General features: G+C 39.8%; 1 protein-coding gene and 1 long non-coding RNA gene across 2 annotated transcripts; one reads left to right on the top strand and one right to left on the bottom strand.

Moving 5' to 3' along the window:
- Positions 1 to 875: 875 nt before the first annotated feature.
- MTCH2 (mitochondrial carrier 2) lies at positions 876 to 16,801 on the bottom strand. Its single transcript, XM_006212246.4, has 13 exons — positions 16,570 to 16,801; positions 14,280 to 14,364; positions 14,020 to 14,126; positions 10,493 to 10,519; positions 9,798 to 9,860; positions 8,237 to 8,294; positions 7,916 to 7,967; positions 7,415 to 7,474; positions 6,239 to 6,332; positions 5,471 to 5,518; positions 4,688 to 4,755; positions 3,065 to 3,140; positions 876 to 1,246 (listed from the first exon to the last, which is right to left on the bottom strand). The coding sequence occupies exons 1-13, from the start codon at positions 16,654 to 16,656 to the stop codon at positions 1,160 to 1,162; spliced, it is 912 nt and encodes a 303-aa protein (XP_006212308.1). The 5' UTR covers positions 16,657 to 16,801; the 3' UTR covers positions 876 to 1,159.
- Positions 9,843 to 11,592, top strand: LOC140698783 (uncharacterized). Its single transcript, XR_012076734.1, has 2 exons — positions 9,843 to 9,897; positions 11,405 to 11,592. It is a non-coding gene; the product is annotated as an uncharacterized lncRNA (long non-coding RNA).
- Positions 16,802 to 18,663: the final 1,862 nt, after the last annotated feature.

An 18,663-nucleotide genomic window follows, 5' to 3' on the forward strand; every position in this document is an offset into this window, starting at 1 on the left:
AATTAAGTGCTTCCTCATTTGGCAACATCCCAGTGGATTACTTAAATAAGTAAAACCGAGTGTTTCCTCATTTTAGAGCATTTTAACCTGCTTTCAAAAGGCCTGAGTAAATAAGAGCTTTAGGCTTGAGGTGAAATTTTATTTCCTTCTAAAGTGATTCCCCTCCCCCCCATAACTGTGAACATGCCTGAGGGTATGACATGGGTATGACATGCAAGGTGATTCATATCCTAAGAACCCCGTGGACTTGAGTCTGCATCACCAGACATGAAGTTACACGTACACCTTCCAAGGGTGTCATTAGGAATGAAAAATAAACTACTCACCTTCTGCAACAACATAAAGGAAACAAACATAAAAAACGGAAGAACAAAAGATTATATACAGTTAGAACCGTGTAACCATGTATTTTAGGGACTGGCAAAAACTTAGCTCTTAGAGAAGGGGGCTGATGCTGCAGCATTCGCTTTTCACATTTTATATAATAAGAATTTCTTTTGGGAAAAAAAAAAGCCATTACGTTTCTTTCCCAAATCTTGCTTATTTTCTGTAGTTGTCCTTTTTTTGGTTGTTGGCGACAATTTATTGCTTTGCAGTAATAGGCTGAAGGCGTGGATGTCTCATGCAGAGATTTTCGAGGGTAATTTAGCAGTATATTGTCCTTTCTTTGAAGTATGAATCAAATGTGCTTAAAAGCGTTTAATGGGAGGCAGATTCTGGTGGATGATGCTGAGTTTTTAGGGTCTACTAACAAGAAGGTAATTTATAACCTTCCTTATTGTTTGCCTCATTAATTTTCTTGTTTTACAGAATTATTTCTCTTCCTTCTTGGGATTGTACTCTTCATTTTACAAAACCTGAAATGAAGACTCAAATCACATGACAACTTGCCTGTATTTCGAGGTAAATGCAACTTTTTCTTTAGGTAAAAGTCTGGAGCAAAAACGTCCCACTTCAGAATAACCAAAGGAGGAGTATCAGTGGTAAACTGTGTTTTGCTGGGAAAAAGAACAAAAAAAGGCAGACACCAAACACCTCCATTTTCCCAAGATTAAATGATTATTAAAAAAGCGCGCCACACTGTGTAGAAATCAACATTCTCTCCCATAATTCTGTGCATCTGGGACTATAGAAATGTCACTGTCCCTGCCCCACATCTTCAAATTAACATTCTCAGGTCACAACAATAAGTCTTCCCAAAGGGGACCTTCCGGAAAAACAAGCTATTTCCTCGGCTCATATTTCCCTGGAAAAAAAAAAAACAACGAATAAAGTCTAGTGTGAAGATGAGGTCAACCAGTCCAAATCAGCAGAGACATCCAACTGGACATGTTTCTGGGAGACATGACTGTAATGACCAGGACAAAACTGGGAGCGTCAGTGCAGAGGGGCCATTTGTGTTCTGATTCAAGCTGAGCTTCTTGGAATTAGCGAACCATAGTTCTGCCACATGGATAAGGCAAGAATTTCGTACATATTTAGACAGAATTCTCAGTTTGGATTCTGGCTCTGTCCCCTGCTAGATTACCAAACGAGTCACTCCATATGAAGTGCTGAGAAGAGTCCTAACATGCAGAAAGTGCCAGCTTTTATTTATTTTGAATAGAATGGTCAGGTCTCTAGGGAGTACTTATAAAATCTTACAATTAAAGTCGTAACGTTGTGAGCGTAACCGAGCGGACTCTGACGTCAGACAGTCTGCACAGAGATCTTGCTCTCCCAAATACAGGCTGTGTGACCTTGGTGACGTAACTGGCATTATTTAACTGTTCGAAATCCCAGTTTCTTCATTTGTAATGTGGGACGATAAAGAACCGTACCTATCCTCATGTGGTTATTCTGGGGGTAACATGAGCTGATTCATGGGAAGCTCTCAGCATGATGCCTGATACAGACAATCCCGAGCCAAGATCTGCTGTTGTCTTAAGCACTTATAGACCAAACGTTCCCTCGGTAAGGCGTCTGATACCGTAATAATTTTCTGTCTGCTTTCTTTCTATAGCAGGGGGTTAGTTACAAAGTGGGGGAAAGAAAGGCCACCTTTCCTTCTAAGTGGGGACCACAAAAGGAAACTGTCTAACAGAGAGTGTGAGACTCAGACAGGACTGTTCACGTGAGGTCTGTCCAGCGACCATCCGAGGTCCTGGCCTGGTTCGCGGAGGGGCCTGTCGGACACGCTAAGCAGAAGCCCCCCTGCAGCACTTGGGCTTTTCATTCAGAAGTCAGGCTGGGAGGCCAGAGCCCCGTGAACAAAGGCCTTTCTCACATGCACCACTAGAACTGTAATATAACACAACAAAGAGCTTTTTCATTCACTTTTTTCCGTGAGCCTTTAAAAACTGCTTTTCACTTGAACCCAGTTTTCAACTGATGGGCCATTTTAAGTGATTCTGTGTTAAATTCAGCACAAAGCCAACCATCATTTTGGTTCCTAATAAAGCTTTGTCTAGATTGATCAAGAATTTTTGGTTGTAGACAAACTACTTCATAGCAGTAACAAACAATAAACTGGAGTCTGGTTTCCATCCACTAAGACCATACAGAGTCTGGACAAAAGACTCTAGAAGTAAGAGATCAGTTCTACTAACATCACTGTGACAAATAATCTCACAAAACAACTTCTTATTTCTCAGTTTCTCCATATACTGCAGGAAAACACCTGAATATATATAAGGAGGTTTTGAAAAGTTACAAAAACGTGAGTATGGAAAAAAATAATCTGAAATCAAGGGCATCATTTTAACAACCAGGATAAGTGTCTACCTGGACCTTATTTGTAATCTGAATATGATCACTCAAATGCCTCCTTGATCACATTGAAGGATCTTACTTCTTTAGCACCTGTTCTGATGATTCCTAAGCAGCACATTTTCCTACTGTGCCAGAGGTGACACACGGAACTTGAGTGAACGTAAAGTGTACATTAATTCGTAGCTAAAGGATAACATACAAGAATTAACCCGGGATTCCAGAGACATTTAAGAAAACAAACAAAACAAAATAAACTATGAGGAAGGGGTAGAGAGGGAAGGAGGGAAGGAGGGAGAGAGGATGAGAGAAGTACCTCTTTTTGTAGCATGCACCAGCAATCTATCCAAGAATTATATACTGGGGAGTAGGGAGGGCATCCACCAGCAAGCCTGAAACAGGAAAAAGATGAGCTGTTGAAGTTAATGTTTATAAAACACTCTCTCAAGAGTACAATGAATCTTTGTCAAAAATATTCTACATAAGGGAGGAGGGCATAGCTCAGTGGTAGAATGCATGCCTAGCATGCACAAGGTCCTGGGTTCAATCCCCAGTACCTCCATTAAAATAAATAAATAAACCTAATTACCTCCCCCCAAAAACAAACAAACAACGATATTCTACATAGAAGGTTCCCTGAGAGGCAATTTTAGTTCTAATGACATCCTCTACTGGAGCAGGGGAAGGACCGAGCATCCAAAAGGGATCTCCCTCCCTTACATTTAGGTTTTGAATCAATAAACAGAAGAGGGGTAGGGTAAGCTCAGTGGTAGAGCTATGTTTAGCAGGCACAGGTCCTCGGTTCAATCCCCAGTACCTCTATTAGACATAAACATAACCAACTGCCCCAATAATATTAAAAAAAATTAAAGATAAAGAAATAACAAGAAACTTCAATCAGTTGGGTCTTTTCTAACACATCTCATTTTCAATTGGTGGACAAATGAAATTCTAGAACACAGTAATTATATGATTAAAGAGCAGGGAAAGGGGACTTAAAAGCTAAGTGTATTCAAAAGACTCCAAACATGACAGTGGATATAAACAGTGGCTCTTAGTCAGGTTCACCCATAAGCATTTCCTCTCTAAAAAACTGTAAATAATAATAATGATACATTTAACTCATCCTTCAAGTCTGCTCTGGACTAAAATGTGGCAGCTGCTTCATAAATCACAAAACGAACAGAATGTAACCTGATATGAAATACGATAACAATGCTGAAAACTCCACACGACTCTCTATTTGACATCTTGTTTGAAAACGATGACATGTCTAGTGGCATACTGTGGCAGGTACACTTTTGTTACAGAGTTCTGAACTAAATCAAGAGGCAACGCTTCTGTCCAATCTAGTAGTTGCTTGGCACCTAGAAGCTGGACATTAGTGGTGTCCATCACCACACCCAACCCCTTCTCGACCAGCACATGAAAGGCTGAGAAACTTTCCATTCTCCACTCAAATTTCCTACTTTTCTCTCTTTAAAACTCATTTTCTCCATGAAGCCCCTAGGAAAAACAGGTATAGGATGTCATTCAATCCCTGATACACCATTTTGTAACTTTCATAAAAGAGGGTAAAGATTTAAAATAAAGGAAAGAAAAAATATTATAAAATAAAATAAAGATGTGAACATAGAGTAATTTGATAATTATCCCACCCATTTTAGAAAAGAACCTACACTACTGGCAAGTGCGTATTATTTACAAGCACTTGAGAAATATTATTTATCCACTCTCCATTCCAAAAAAGGGTACGAACTGGCTGCTTATAATATAAATTGATGGCACTGCTGGTACATGGGGCAGACAAAGAAAAAAACTAGGAAATCTAGCAATAGCATCAACTCTACCTTTCTCCCCCCAAATGTCTACTGGGACTGCTCTAACCGTCAGGCATATAGGCAGCCAACTACTCAGATGAGAAAGGCAAGGCACTCACCCACAGTTGTTGACAGCCATAAGATTGGAGACAAGCACAAAGGGATAGGTCAGCATACTGGCAAAAAACTGTAAAAGAATAAAAAGACTGCTAAGTTCCCAGGTCATTCCTAGTCTTCTTTATTCTTCTTCCTCTCTCTTAGTCCTAGCGCCACTGTGGCTTTCTCAGCATCAAGGAGAGACTACATGACACATTTTGGAGCCTAGAGATGCTTCCACCTTTTAACGTAATATTACGTGCAACATTTTAATGAAAGACCAGGAGACTTCTCTTATTCTGTGACTGAGTCCTCATTCAAATAAAACCAAACTTCATTATTTAAGAGAAAAGGTTAAATACAACTAAATACAATGAAGCATTTCAAAATACCCCTGAAGAAAATAAGAAAGCAGGTGCATCTTTCCAAAGACAATGGGAACTACTTCAGAAGTCTACTCCTGGAAGACTCCATATGATTAAAGAGGGTGACGTTTCCAGATTGGATCAGCAGGATGCGGTGAGCAGCAGGCCTGAGACGCAGGGGCAGCCGTGATGAGAAATGCCCACACACCTGCTCCGAAGGCTGAACACCACCAAACCGTGTGGGCTTATTACTCTTACAGTGACGCAAGGATCTGGGTTCTTCTTACCGCTGACTGACGTTAACAAATTTGAGAGACTTTCCTGCGAGACAGCTGGTTTATTTAAAGCAGTGATGACACAGGCCAAATTTAAAAGAAAAGAAAACAAAACAAACCTATTCCTTAAAGGTTAAGAGGATTAAAAAAAAAAACCAAAACTCACTCCTGTGACAGCTTGGGAATAACTCTTCATTTCATTCATGGTGGAAACCTAAAACAGGAAGAAAGTCTTTATTAGAATGAGTAAGAAGATTAAGCTAATATTAATGCTAATTGTCTCCAACCATACTAATATAGTCTCTCTCTATTTCGAGAATGGAGTTCCACGTCCTAGAACCCCACATTTACGGTCTACTGAGGGACAAGTCTTACCTCCAGACACACCTAGCTGTGTACCAGACGCTGTGGAGAAGATCGGCCTCTGCACTCAGGAAACCTAGCACACGGATTTAGTCTGACCCCCGGGTGTGTTCTAGTTCCCACAGGCCATGGGGCTGCCCGTGTACAAAGAGGCTCACAACTGCTAAGGCTGCAGAAACATTGCTTTGAGGGAAGGCTGATTCTCAAACCCCTACCGGCTGCAGTTTCTAGAAGACCCAGTACAGGAGTCCCCTTAACACTTCAGATTAGATGGACACCTCGATTACACTATAAAACTGCACTGCTTCATAGTGTCCTCCAAAATTAGGTACTGATAAAGTGATTTCCTTGTAGAACGGAGACAGGCTCCCTCTGCCACACCCTAGAGACCCTCTGGTTGCATTTCTCTACGGTAAACAGGTAAAATGGTCATTCCATTAAAAACTTGACTATGAACATCTAGCTATTAATGATGAACACAGCCAACTGCCATCTGACTTCAAAGCTAACCTAGATGCCGGCTGACTACAATGAAGCAGCACCAGCACAGCTCATCAAAGGCACAACCTACCCCACTGTCCAGTGCATAGGTGTTGACGAGGTAGGCCAGCGAGTTACAGAGCCATAAAGAAATGATGTCACCTAGCAGGCGAGGAATAAGACCCCTACATGAAGAAACAATAAAAAGAACCAAAAAGTGGGAATAGTAAGAAGATAATCCACTCAATACAAACACTTCTCAAAGTATTAGATTTCAAAACATTCTAGAGAATTGAAAAGACATTAAATACCAGAATCTAACCAGTTCATTCTACTTAATATAATTGTACTTGAGGCTAATCTCTAATGACTTTCATTCTCATTTTAAAAATCCAAGTCGGCTATAACCTTCTAAGCTATGGCCAATGGCTCACCTTACTGTAAGCAGGGAGGCCAAACATTTGCCTACTTCAAAGAGACTTACATACGATTTTTGCTTAACTACTTGATATTCAAATTTGATAGTGCAAAATATGAGAAACATTGCAAAATGAGAAAGGCCCAAACACAGATACAAGGGAGAGACGTCAAAGACGTGCTCCCAGGGCCTGGGTGATCTAGGTGAGACAGTGTGGAACGGTGTGACGAACATGACCTCACAGGCTGAAGACAAAGATAAATAAAAACCCAATTACCTTCCACCAAAATAAAAAAAAAAAATAAATAAACAAGGTAAATCCAAGGGAATGAATATAGCATTCTCTTAGGATAAGGAAGATACAGTTAGATGATTTCCCCATTTTTCAAAAATTCACTTTCCTCATTTTATCAACTATACATAGTTGAGAACTTACTATAAGGGTAGAAACTTGGAATGAATGTATTTGGTAAAAAAAGAAACAAAACTCACATTTCATATTGTTTGTTTTTGTGTCAGGGAGAGGTAATTCGGTTTATTTATTTACTTATTGATTTTAATGGAGGTACTGGGGACTGAACCCAGGACCTCGTGCATGCTCAGTACGTGCTCTACCACTGAGCTATGCCCTCCTCCCCAAACCCTTATCTCAAACATTTTGGGTGTTCAGAACAAAAGTCCGGGATCTTTACAAGAGAATTTAAGTCACGGGGCCTAAATAGAGCTTAACACAGAGTAAACTCAGAGGGTACATTCTCCCCAAGGATTAAACAAATAGTCATGCCCTCATTCTCATTAAAGCTTTCCACTCTCACAAAAATCACCCACACAAATCAGTAGATTACTCACGCAAAAAATCCTAGGATGCCTTCTTCCCGATAGATAGTTACTATGGAGTCACAAAGTCCACTAGGTTCAGAAGAAGGAAAGGCAAAATACATTAAGATTATTTTGGAGTTATTAAAAAAAAAAAACAGTGTTCAATTACCACTCTGACAAGGTCAAATTTACATTCCTCATGCAGCCCTTTCTACCACCCTCACTCTGCAAAGACAGCTGGATTTGGAGACAGAAGTGGAGATATTACCATCTAAGGGTGTAATCACATGGAGTCAGGGTGAATTTTGGCTTCGCTGGCTCTGCAACTTACTGAGAGCCTGGGTAGGTTCCTAAAAGTGTCTGGGCCCTTTTCTTCTATTTTACTGTTTTTTCTGTATGTGTGGATCAAATGATATAAGATATATGAATTTGTTTTGTAAACCCCAAGGCATCATAAAAATGTGAAGTATTATTATTCAATTCTTTGGCTTCAACAGAGCTCCTTGAACACTTCAAAACAAAAACACTTACCAGTACTTGGATTCTCTGCCAATGAATTGTACCATAGATCTCAGAGTGATCACTGTAGAACACAGAGAAAAAACTTTTTAAAGGTATATTGAGATAAATTTTGATAGCCCTGAAAAAAAAAAAAGTTTTTCCACCTAAAGATACTTTGCTATCTGGATAAATTGGGTAAAAGCCAAAACAAGGAAGCAAAACAGAAAACAAAAGCCACGCAGGCAAGGGACTTTAGTGAACTCCCACGTCAACCGATCTAAGTAGTCAGGAGAGATCATGTTATAAAAGAAAGATAAAAAATCAGATTTCAGGTATCAACTGCAAACATACCGTGGAAGGGATGTGTGATGAGGGTAGCAGCAGAACGAGCCATCATCTCTCGAGTTGTCTAGGAACAATCAACACACACTTCTGAAATCTAAATAAATGACACTCAAATTCCTGTGAGCAGTCATGTGGGTGGACACTGCAGAATGAGGAAGTGAGCGACCAGCACTCCTGTCCTGGAGTCAGGAATCGGGAATACAACACACGGACACCACATAATACACCGGCATTCTAGCACGGCTCTCACTTGTGGATTTCAATGTTCTGTTACAGCTACTTCTCAAAATTTCTCTGCAAAGCAGATTTCTGTTATCACCTCAATTTTACAGATAATAAAAACAAAAGCAAAGAAATCGAGAAGGTCACCAGCAACCAGTAACCTAGCTGGAATAAAATTATGAGGCCTGTATTAGATTAGTTAGCTGCTCCCTCATTGTGAGCGATTTCAGAGACTCTGATACTAGACAAACATCAGGCTCTATTTAATCTGTATCAACATCTCAAGGAGAACAGAATGATTTTGTTTTGTTTTTCGACCACAATCCCAAAACTGTGCAGTATCTCAGAGCTGCTATATTTACCCTAGTTTATCCTTCTTGTCCAGGACTCGCTAAAGAGGTGACTAAAAGACAAAATTCAATCACAGTCCTTGGAGGTGGGCTGTTAAATATAGCAGGTCTGTTATTCATTTTTTGCATTTAAACATTATCTTTGGTCATTTAGTTAAGAGATTGCTCGCCCCTTACTCCAATGGTAGTTTTCAGAACTTATGGGACAGGATGAACTAAATGAAGTTAAGAAAATATAAAATGCATATTAATAAATGTATCTCTACTTTTTTTTTGGTGGGGGGAGGTAATTAGGTTTACTTATTTATTCTTAGCGGAAGTACTGGGGACTGAACCCAGGACCTCGTGCATGCTAAGCATGCGTTCTACCACTTGAGGTATACCCTCTCCCCCTGTATCTCTACTTCTGAAGAAAATGACTTCATGAAAATTTACAGAAAACCAAGTTGACTCATATGATGTCTAGACCTATAGCAATACTTGTTTGGTAATATGTATTTTAGCTGGCAGCTTTTACTGAAAAATTATGACCTCACTACAGACAATTAGACAATGTAAACACTACGAGTAAAAGAGTATTATTAAGTCAGGCATGCAGCAAACTCTAACAGCAGAAGACAGGAGTGGGAATCGGGCAATGAGGACATTCCAAAGTCAGAATGATACTGTACAAGCATTTCTGGATATATAATATCCAGCTGACAAAGGGCCTGGTCACTATTTTAACAATTTTGGGCCAGAGATTTTCAACTCTGTTATAAGAGGTTTCAGTAGAAACCTCTTCAATTTTAAAGATGAAACAAATGGGCAAAATATGATTCCTTGAAATGCATCTATTCCAAACAGCAAGCAATGTTCTACATGCAGTAAAGCCCAAATTAAATTGAAGGTCTAATTTCATTTGGAACAGACAGTGAACATACAGGCCGGATGATCCTGATTCCATAACTGCCACCTGCATTTGTTCTGAATTAGGGACGTCATAATCATCTTACCTCCTTGATAACTCGGTCAAAGGAAGATGAAACTTCTTTCTGTACATTTCCAGATCCTGACTCCTGGAAATTAAAATGAAAGAAGACAGACATCTTGATGGTATTTATTTATTTATTTATTTGGAGATTTGGTTTACGTATTTTTAGAGGAAGTACTGGGGATTGAACCCAGGACCTCATGCATGCTAAGAATGCAGTCTACCACTTGAGCTATACCCTCCCCCCTTAAAAAATTTTTTAATTAAAAAATTAAATTAAATTAAAAAATTAAATTAAATTGAAAAATTAAATTTTAATTAAATTAAATGTTAATTAAATTAAATGTTAATTTAATTTAAAAAATTTTTAAATGGCTTGTTCAACTATTTTATTTTTTAAAAAATGTATTTATTATTTTTTCATCTTTTTTGGGGGGGAGGTAATTAGGATATTCATTTATTATTTTTTTAATGGAGGTACAGGGGATTGAACCCAGGACCTCAGGCATGCTAGACATGCACCTTACCACTGAGCTATACCCTCACCCCCTTGATGGTTTTAAATAGAACTGTTCAAACTGGTGGCCACCCTGTATATCAACACTCTCTGAGGTGAAAGAGAAACTGACTGCTTGTCCCTTCTCCTAGAGAGGACCAAGGAGCAACAATAACTCACAGGGCAAATGGGCTCATGCGTACAAATTGGTTCCAACATACCTCCACCTTGTCACATTCCTGGTAATGCTACAAAGGAAGAGAAAAGAAAGGATGATTAGGGCTACCACAGTGTTACTGAGACAGGATGTAAAATGAAAACTCTATTGATTGGCAGAAATTAAAAATAGTTGGGTTTTTTTTAGGCTATAAACCCCCAATTAACTTCTATTTCTAACTAATCAACTGGAAATAAGTATCTCTAAGACAATCTTGTTGCTAAGTTTAACATATTGATTGTTCAGCTCCTAAAATATGCTCATCTAAAAGAAGAAAAAGGAAAACAAAACAAAAATCCAAGAACATTATTTACTAAACATACACACATAACAGAAAATAAATTGGTAAAAACATAGCCTAGCACTAAGGCTATGGAAAAACCCTCAGGGTTTTTTCATGGAAAAAGCCAGTCCAATACCAAATTAGGGCAAGACTCTTTTCTTCACTGTACAAAGAGCAGAGAATTGGTGCTAAGTCTGAATAGCTGAAATTGCCTGGCTTTTCCTTTTGTATCTGACTCTGTTTCTAAACCACACATTAGAAAAGAGAGCATGAATATACCACCAGAGCTGAGACCATACTGGCAGATGAAATATTTGTGGGATATTTCAGAAATAGAAGATGGGCGAGGTGACATACAAGAACCAGACAACTGACCTCCTAGCCATAACCAGGTTTTAAAAATAGACAACACTGTCTTTTGTGAAAAGAATTATGTTTTTTAAAAAAATCAGAGGCAAGAGAACAAACATCATGATTAAGTAAAATGATGGGTTTTGGTCAGCTTCCAGGTCTTTGGCCAGAATTAATTCTAACAGTTTCAGGTGTGTTTAAAAATTCTAACTCATTTCTAGACTTTGGTTTCACTCCATTAATAAAATTTTCTACCTGTCTCTTTTACATTATTCTGAACAGATTTGAATTTAATTCGTTTGGAATATACAGAACTCTTTCCTACAAAGGCTAACAATTACATCAGCCCTGAACTGGACTTTCCTCTTGATTGTATGAGCTGCTTGTGACACTAAGTGTAGAACCAATGCCTTGTTCTAGTTCATTTGGCTGCGTGTGAAACACGTATTCCAGGTACCTGGTTATGTCAAGTTTGTCGTACTTTTCCTTTACATGAAGGAATTTGGTCTTAAGCAGTAATTTCATTCTTGTTCTAAGTGTATATGTAAACCTCTTTGAATCACATGACAATTGTTTTTTCCACATGAAAAGTTAAACCTCACTTTGGTAACAGCTATTCTTTCACTGAGCCAGAGCACAGGGTGGCCGGAAAAGAGAGTAGTAATCAACCCACCAAGCACACGGGCCCACTGACACTCCATCACCCTGACCCATGGGCCCCCTGAAATGGTGCTTCTACATTCAGGCCCCAGGCATGACGACAAGAGTAAGCATAATGGATGAGAAAAGGACTGAGGCGTGAAGCAGCTTCCACATGAGGAACTGACTAAATGATAAAACAGCAGAATTGGGACAACGTTAAAGCCTTAAAAGGTACATGAAGGGTTATCTGAGTACTACTGAAAATAAACAGTTCGAAGAAAGAGATAGAAAGAGAGAAAGGGAGGGAGGGAGGAAGGAAGGAAGAAAAATGCAAACAACAAACAAAACTATACTGAAGTCAAGATCACATGTGACTTTTTAGAAGAGGATCCACATGCCCCTATTCTAAAGGAGGCACTTCAGAAAGGCTTGAGATGACAGGAATCTCCTGGAATACCAGATTATCAAGGAAGGATGAAGGTTAAGTTGGGTAGGCTCAGAAGTCCAGACTCCACAGTTGCCCTATGAGAATGTGAAGAATCCTAGGAAGCAAATTACCCCTCTAGGACAACTATGTCCTGAGCTAGATCTTCCTCCAAAAAGGCTCCGGACTCTGGCAGACTTTTTGAATCTGCAGACTTCAAAAGCTTTAAAACAGCTTAAATTGATAAAGCACATGGTCCGTCATCTTCATAAATAAGAGTCCAGTGGAAATGTTGTGAAGATGTGCTTGATGATATAAGAACAGCTGGCTCCACCATAGTTCTGCTATTTCACAACCAGAATCCAAACATTCTCAAGAACCCCGGAGGCATTTTATGGTCCAAAGACTTCCAATGGTCCCCGTTCTTTGGAAACCATACACTGACATTCCTCAAAAGTTTGCTTCATCAAGTAATTTCCTGGACCCAACACGTTCTCCATTTACACTGAGAAATTATTCTCCCCCAACTGTTGGATTTTTGAACGTATTTGAAAATTTTGAAAATAAATGTGACCCACTCTTGGGGTTAGTTAAGCCTTAAAATAAAAAAAAAATCCATGGCAAAAAAAAAAAAAAGAAAAGAAACAGTTTGTAAGTAAACATTTGGAATTTAGCTCATCTAATATATAGGTTGAAAGTATTATACAGATTAGGTTAGCACACACTGCTACATTTCTGAGAGCCAAGCACAGAAGATAACATACCCTTGGTGCCAGTAGAAGACAGAATAATGAACTAAAAAACCCACTAGTTTTACATTCTCAACCAGATTGATGCTGAACAACCTTCCTATGGACTGTTCTAAATGGTACAGAATTTGTATTCATAATACATTTATAAATATAGCAAAGGGCAATTCTGTCTGACCTACATTGTAACTGACTGGTGCAAATGAGAAACCAGTACAATCAAAATTACAAGCTTTAGTATTTTAAGTTAAAAGAAGCTGGCAAAACAAAAAGATCACTAAGAAAGAAATGTAATTTTGATGTTTTTAGAAACACTTTATGAAACATCTCAAACGTACAGAAAAATTAAGAAAATATTTCACCTATGCATCCGCCATCAAGGTTAGATTTTGCCCTTTATGCTTAATAAAACGCCACACATATAGCTTAAGTTCCACCCCTCATTTCTTCCCCCTTTAAAAAAAAATTTCTAAATGTATGCAGTACAACACATGTACAGAAAGAGCTCACAAAAGACAAATGCGCAAGGTAACAAATAATTAAATGGCAAATATCCATATAGCCATGATCCAGATGAAGGAAAATCACTTCCACTACCCTAGAACCTACCCCATGCACAGTCCCTCTTCCTCTTCCCACAAAGACAGACTACCCTGACCTTTTAAGTTTATATTGATAAATTAAAAAAAAAAAAGTTTGTAACAGAAGACATTTTACTAGGAGAAACACTAGACATAAGAGGAAAATAACTTCAAGAAGAAATGGGTGTTTTAACCAGTTTCTATCCTCCTTCAAAGAAATAAATGAGCTACACAGGTGCTCAAATAAGTGTACTTAATTTCTGCTCACAACTGGTCCAGACGAAGAACCTTGGGTAGCTCCAATACAATCACTTCACTTTGGACAAATTCTCCCTGCTCCCCAGGAAAGAATTAAGAATGGGTATTTCAAGTAAATCTTTTTCAAGAGGAAGAAAGGCCATAGCTATAAATATGTCTCTGAAAGTGCTCTGGATCAGTAGAACAAACTGTGCATAAAAGGTAATCTCAATCTATGGGAAGAGGGATTGATTTTCTTCTTACCTGTAAAACTTTACCATGGACCACAGTTCCAAGGACCCCTGAGCACAGTCTTGGAGTTAAGCCCGTGAACAAGCCACGCTTCCCATCGATGCTCGCAATGTGCTGAGCTAAGAACACAAGTCAGAGGTTCACATTCTGGTTGAAAGAAATGGTTACATAAAAATTTCAAGGAAACATGCTTTCTATATATTTTCTTTCAGTTAACTCCTGCCTATCGCAGTCCTCAGTGTCATCCAGCTCCAAATAAATCAGACACTCACCGTAACAAAAGAGACCAGGAAGCTGACATACTTGCCGCCCAAAAATATTTCGTCCTATTGTTGGAGGAAGAGGCTCATATCCCACCTTTAAAAACAAGAGAATATAGCAATACTAAGCAGCAGTCTCAGAAATGCCTTGGTTGTAAGGTCTTGAATAAAGAACAAAATTATTTTTTCCCCTAGCTTTTAAACACATAATTTAATAACTTTGTAAAAGGAACTTCTCTCTTTTAAATAAAGGGCTATGTAACCACACAAATAGATCATGTAGGCAGTGACATGGGACCCATCGCAGGACACTGGACACATCCTTCACTAAGGTACCAAATTTTTTTTTTTTTAAGGAACCAAATTTTTAACATGAGTTAAAGTGCAGTGTAGTGTTCCAAGACAGTGATGAAGGATCATCCTTGCCAGTTTTTTTTTTAATTTTGTCACTTGATTAAGACTGGCTTCAATAAACTTCAAGTTTTCCTTTAGTTCAAATTTTACAATGCAAACCATGTAGCTGAGATGGACTAATATCAAACTGAAAATAGATTAAGGAAACTTTTGTGTTAGGAAAGCTGCAGTTCACTGAGGAGGCTCAAAAATCTAGCACATTTTAAATATCTGGACAAAGTGAGAAAACTAAGCCAGCATCAACTTCATATCTGGCTAGCAGGACACTTAAAAGGTAAATGCAGATACAGCTGGATAATTCATTTGGGAAATAATTACAAGTGCATGTTAAAGGGACAGACTGTCATGAATAACCTAATGAAGGCCATTTTAGGATTAATGTCATCATTTTATTTCTACAGTAATATTCAAACTCTTTAGTGCCAAAGGAATGCTTTAGAGAATGAACACTGTTGGAAGTGGTTTTGACTCTACTGCTGTGATTCTTAACTTGTTCAATTAAATAACTCCTGGCTGAACTCCCTGAAAGTGTTACCGTGCAACTCTTTTAAAAACTGAGTATTTGGGAATTTCACCAAAACTCGAGACACTTGCCAACACAAGGATGTTATGCAATGAGGATTAAGGATATTTAAGTTTTTGAGGCAAGAGCTCTGAATATCACTAGAAAATCTTGCCTCTTTAAGTACTGAACAGTGGGCTTATATCAGATTTACTGCAAAATGCTGTTACCTCAGATATTATTGAGCTACAAATGTGTCAATACTGTTTTAGATGTCACAATACATTTCAAAGATTTTTTCCTTAATCTAAATTACTTATTTCTCAATAGCTTTTTACATACAGATTCTGAATCCACACGGGTCAACTCAACAACATATAAGACAGATTAGAATCATCATCTCAAAAAGAAGTGATGGGGACCTCCCTAGTGTCCTGCATATTTTGACAGAAAAGTAGATGGTGAGGATAGGGGTTCTAGAAACTGCTCCCTTCCTTGGTACAACATATGATGTAATTATGTCAACTCTTAAGTTTAAAAAATGAATGACATGCCCATCACAGGGAAATTTACAAAGACAACTGAAAGTACTATCTAATAGTTGATCATTAGCTAAAACCTGGCACACTTGCCTGTGAATATAAAATACCACTTAAGAATTATTTCACAGTAGGTTAGAAACTAACATATGTACTTAAACTCGCTAAGTCTTTCAGCTGAACTGATTTCCAGCTCTGACAGATGTGATTTTCATTGTCATGGGCCACATGGGCTGCTGTTGGAAAGCGCTCGGTGGATCCTTCCGAAATTTGACTCAGCAACCACTTCATTATCACTTCTGAATGAGCTCCTTGTGTTTCTCTGGGTATCTAGTGCTAAAATCTCAGAACAGAATAGCAGCAGTAACAGTAGGGGGAAAAAAATAGAAAAGAAAACCTCATAAAATGTTGGCTCCCCTCTAATTTCAAATTTGTGTTCAAACAGATTTCCTGTCTTGCGTTTGGGGCCCGGGAGGAGAGATGAATGATAATTCCAGAGGGACGGAGAGGGGAGGGTTGGGAAGTCCTTGGTGGCGCCCGGCCAGGATCAACCTCAGAGAAGGAAAAACAAAGTTCAGGGGAGCCACTGGCCAGGGCAGGGCAGGGCGGCAGCTGGCTACGGGAAAGGAGAGGGCCTCCCAGCGAAACTCTGGAAGGCCCACGAGCAGTGGAAGCTCCGCGGACGGTGGAAGTTGTCCCTGCGGGGAAGGAAGGGACAGGCAGCAAAGAAGGAGCAGCATCTTGGGAGACTGAAGGCCTGGGAAGGTTGGAGCCGGTCCTCACGCGCCGTGGGCAGCTGCGATCGAATAGGGCGCCGGGCGGGGTAGGGAATGGCGACGACTCATACCTGGATGAGCACCTTCACGTACATGAGCGGCTGGGACAGGATGGTGAGACCGGAGCCCAGGAGCACCTGACTGGCCGCGTCCGCCATGATGGCACCCGCGGACGGACAGACGGACGGAGCCACCAAGCGACCGAGCCGGTCCGGGATCACGTGCCAGGGCCGCCGGCTTCACTGGCCCGCCCGCGGTGCGCGCGCACCCACGCACCGGCGCGCGCCTCCCCGTCCAGTCCCCGCCCACCGCCCCGCCCCGAGAAACGGCAGGCGCTCGCGAGCGGGCGCCGCGGGGGGGCGGGGCTTACGGAGCCGGGGCGCATGCGTCTAGCGGATGGGATCCGCGCCCGCCACTAGGAACGGCGGTTTCTCCTGCGCTTGCGCAGGCCGGAAGCAGCCGGGCGGTGAAGAATGGGCGTGGCAATGGGGGAGTGACCCTGACAGCAAAGGCAAGGTCAGAGGATTAGACAGAATTGAAAAAGATCCTTCGCTGTTTTTCGCCTCTGCACTAGGCCCTTTGGCATCAGCAACGTAACATACAAAAGGTATTCAGTGTCAGAACCAGAAACAATCTAATGGTCAACAAAAAGTAGATAAATCTGAATAATGAATCCATCGGGGGTTGCTATTCATGCACTCATTCATTCAGTTCTTGTTAACTTCTCAGAAATGCCTTCTCTGACCTCTATTTAAGTTTACCTCCCCTTGAGGGTAGGGTACAGCTCAGTGGTAGAGTGACTGTTTAGCATGCAGTAGGTCCTGGGTTCAATCCCCAGTACCTCCATTAGTAAATAAATTAGCAAGCCTAATAACCTTCCCCTCCCCCCACAAAATTTTTTTAATAAAATAAATTTACCTCCCCTTTGTTTCCTACCACATCGTCCTGTAACACTTATAATTGTGTGCAATTTATCTTTTTGTCTCTTCCACCAGATAAGCCCCGTGAGTTCAGGAGACGGCACAGCCTTTGTTCCTTGTGTTTTCAGTGCCTGGCATATACTAAGTGCTCAATAAATATTTATTGCATAAGTGAACATTTACTTCAGAGCCAACCAGGCTACAGGTAGGCAAAAAGAGGCAAAAAAAAAAAAGGCATTGTGCTCACCCCTTCAGCCCAGGGACACAGGTCCTATTATCAAACACTTGGGCAGAGCCTGACACAGAGAATGAATAGAAAAGACTTGCATTTGGATCCTGGCTCTCCATTGTATCCAGATGATTCAGAAGTCATTTTATCTTCTTCTATTTTCAGTTTTTGTATCTAAATCTAAGGATAACACTGCTACCTGCCTCTCAGGGTTATTCCTGAGCATTAAGCGAAACCGTGCATAGGATGACATTTTAAAAAACTGTATATTGAAATACAAATATTAGTTTTAATTAATATTGTCCTTTGCTCAGCACAGTGCTAGGTAATTATTGAGAGGCAATTTACAGAACCAGAGGGAGCATGGGCTTTGAAGTCCAATGGACCCTCATCCAAATTTCACCTCTACCAATTATTAACTGTGTGTGTGTGAGACGTTAGGCAGATTACACAACCTCTCTGAACCATAGACACATGAGTATAGTAATGTCTATTTCATACAGTTGTTGTGAGGATGGAATGAAGGAATATGCCTACCCAGCCTGACACACAAAAATATAATATCAAATTGTAGCTTTTGGAGTTGTGAGAAACTTACAACTTACAAGTCGATTCTAACTAAATTCAGAAATTTTATAGACATCAAAACAATTGATGCCTAACAACACTGTCTAACCAGAAAAGGTTTGATGTCTAACCATAGAAATCATTTAGCAAGGGGACTCTTTCTGATTTTTTTTTTGGATGTATAGTTGATGTACAGTATATGTTACAGGTGTACAACATAGTGATTCACAATTTTTGAAGTTTATATTCCATTTATAGTTATTATAAAATATTGGCTATATTCCCTGTGTTGTACGATATATCCCTGTAGCTTATTTATTTTATACATTAAAGTGTGTACCTCTTAATCCACTACCCCTATCCTGCCCCTCCCGCCAGCAAGAAAACTCTTTAGTCATGGATTTGTTCATTAGTGGTGCCAACAAAATATCCACTGTGTCTGCCCCACT

Source organism: Vicugna pacos, chromosome 10, assembly GCF_048564905.1.
Source record: "Vicugna pacos chromosome 10, VicPac4, whole genome shotgun sequence".
NCBI lineage: Eukaryota > Metazoa > Chordata > Mammalia > Artiodactyla > Camelidae > Vicugna > Vicugna pacos.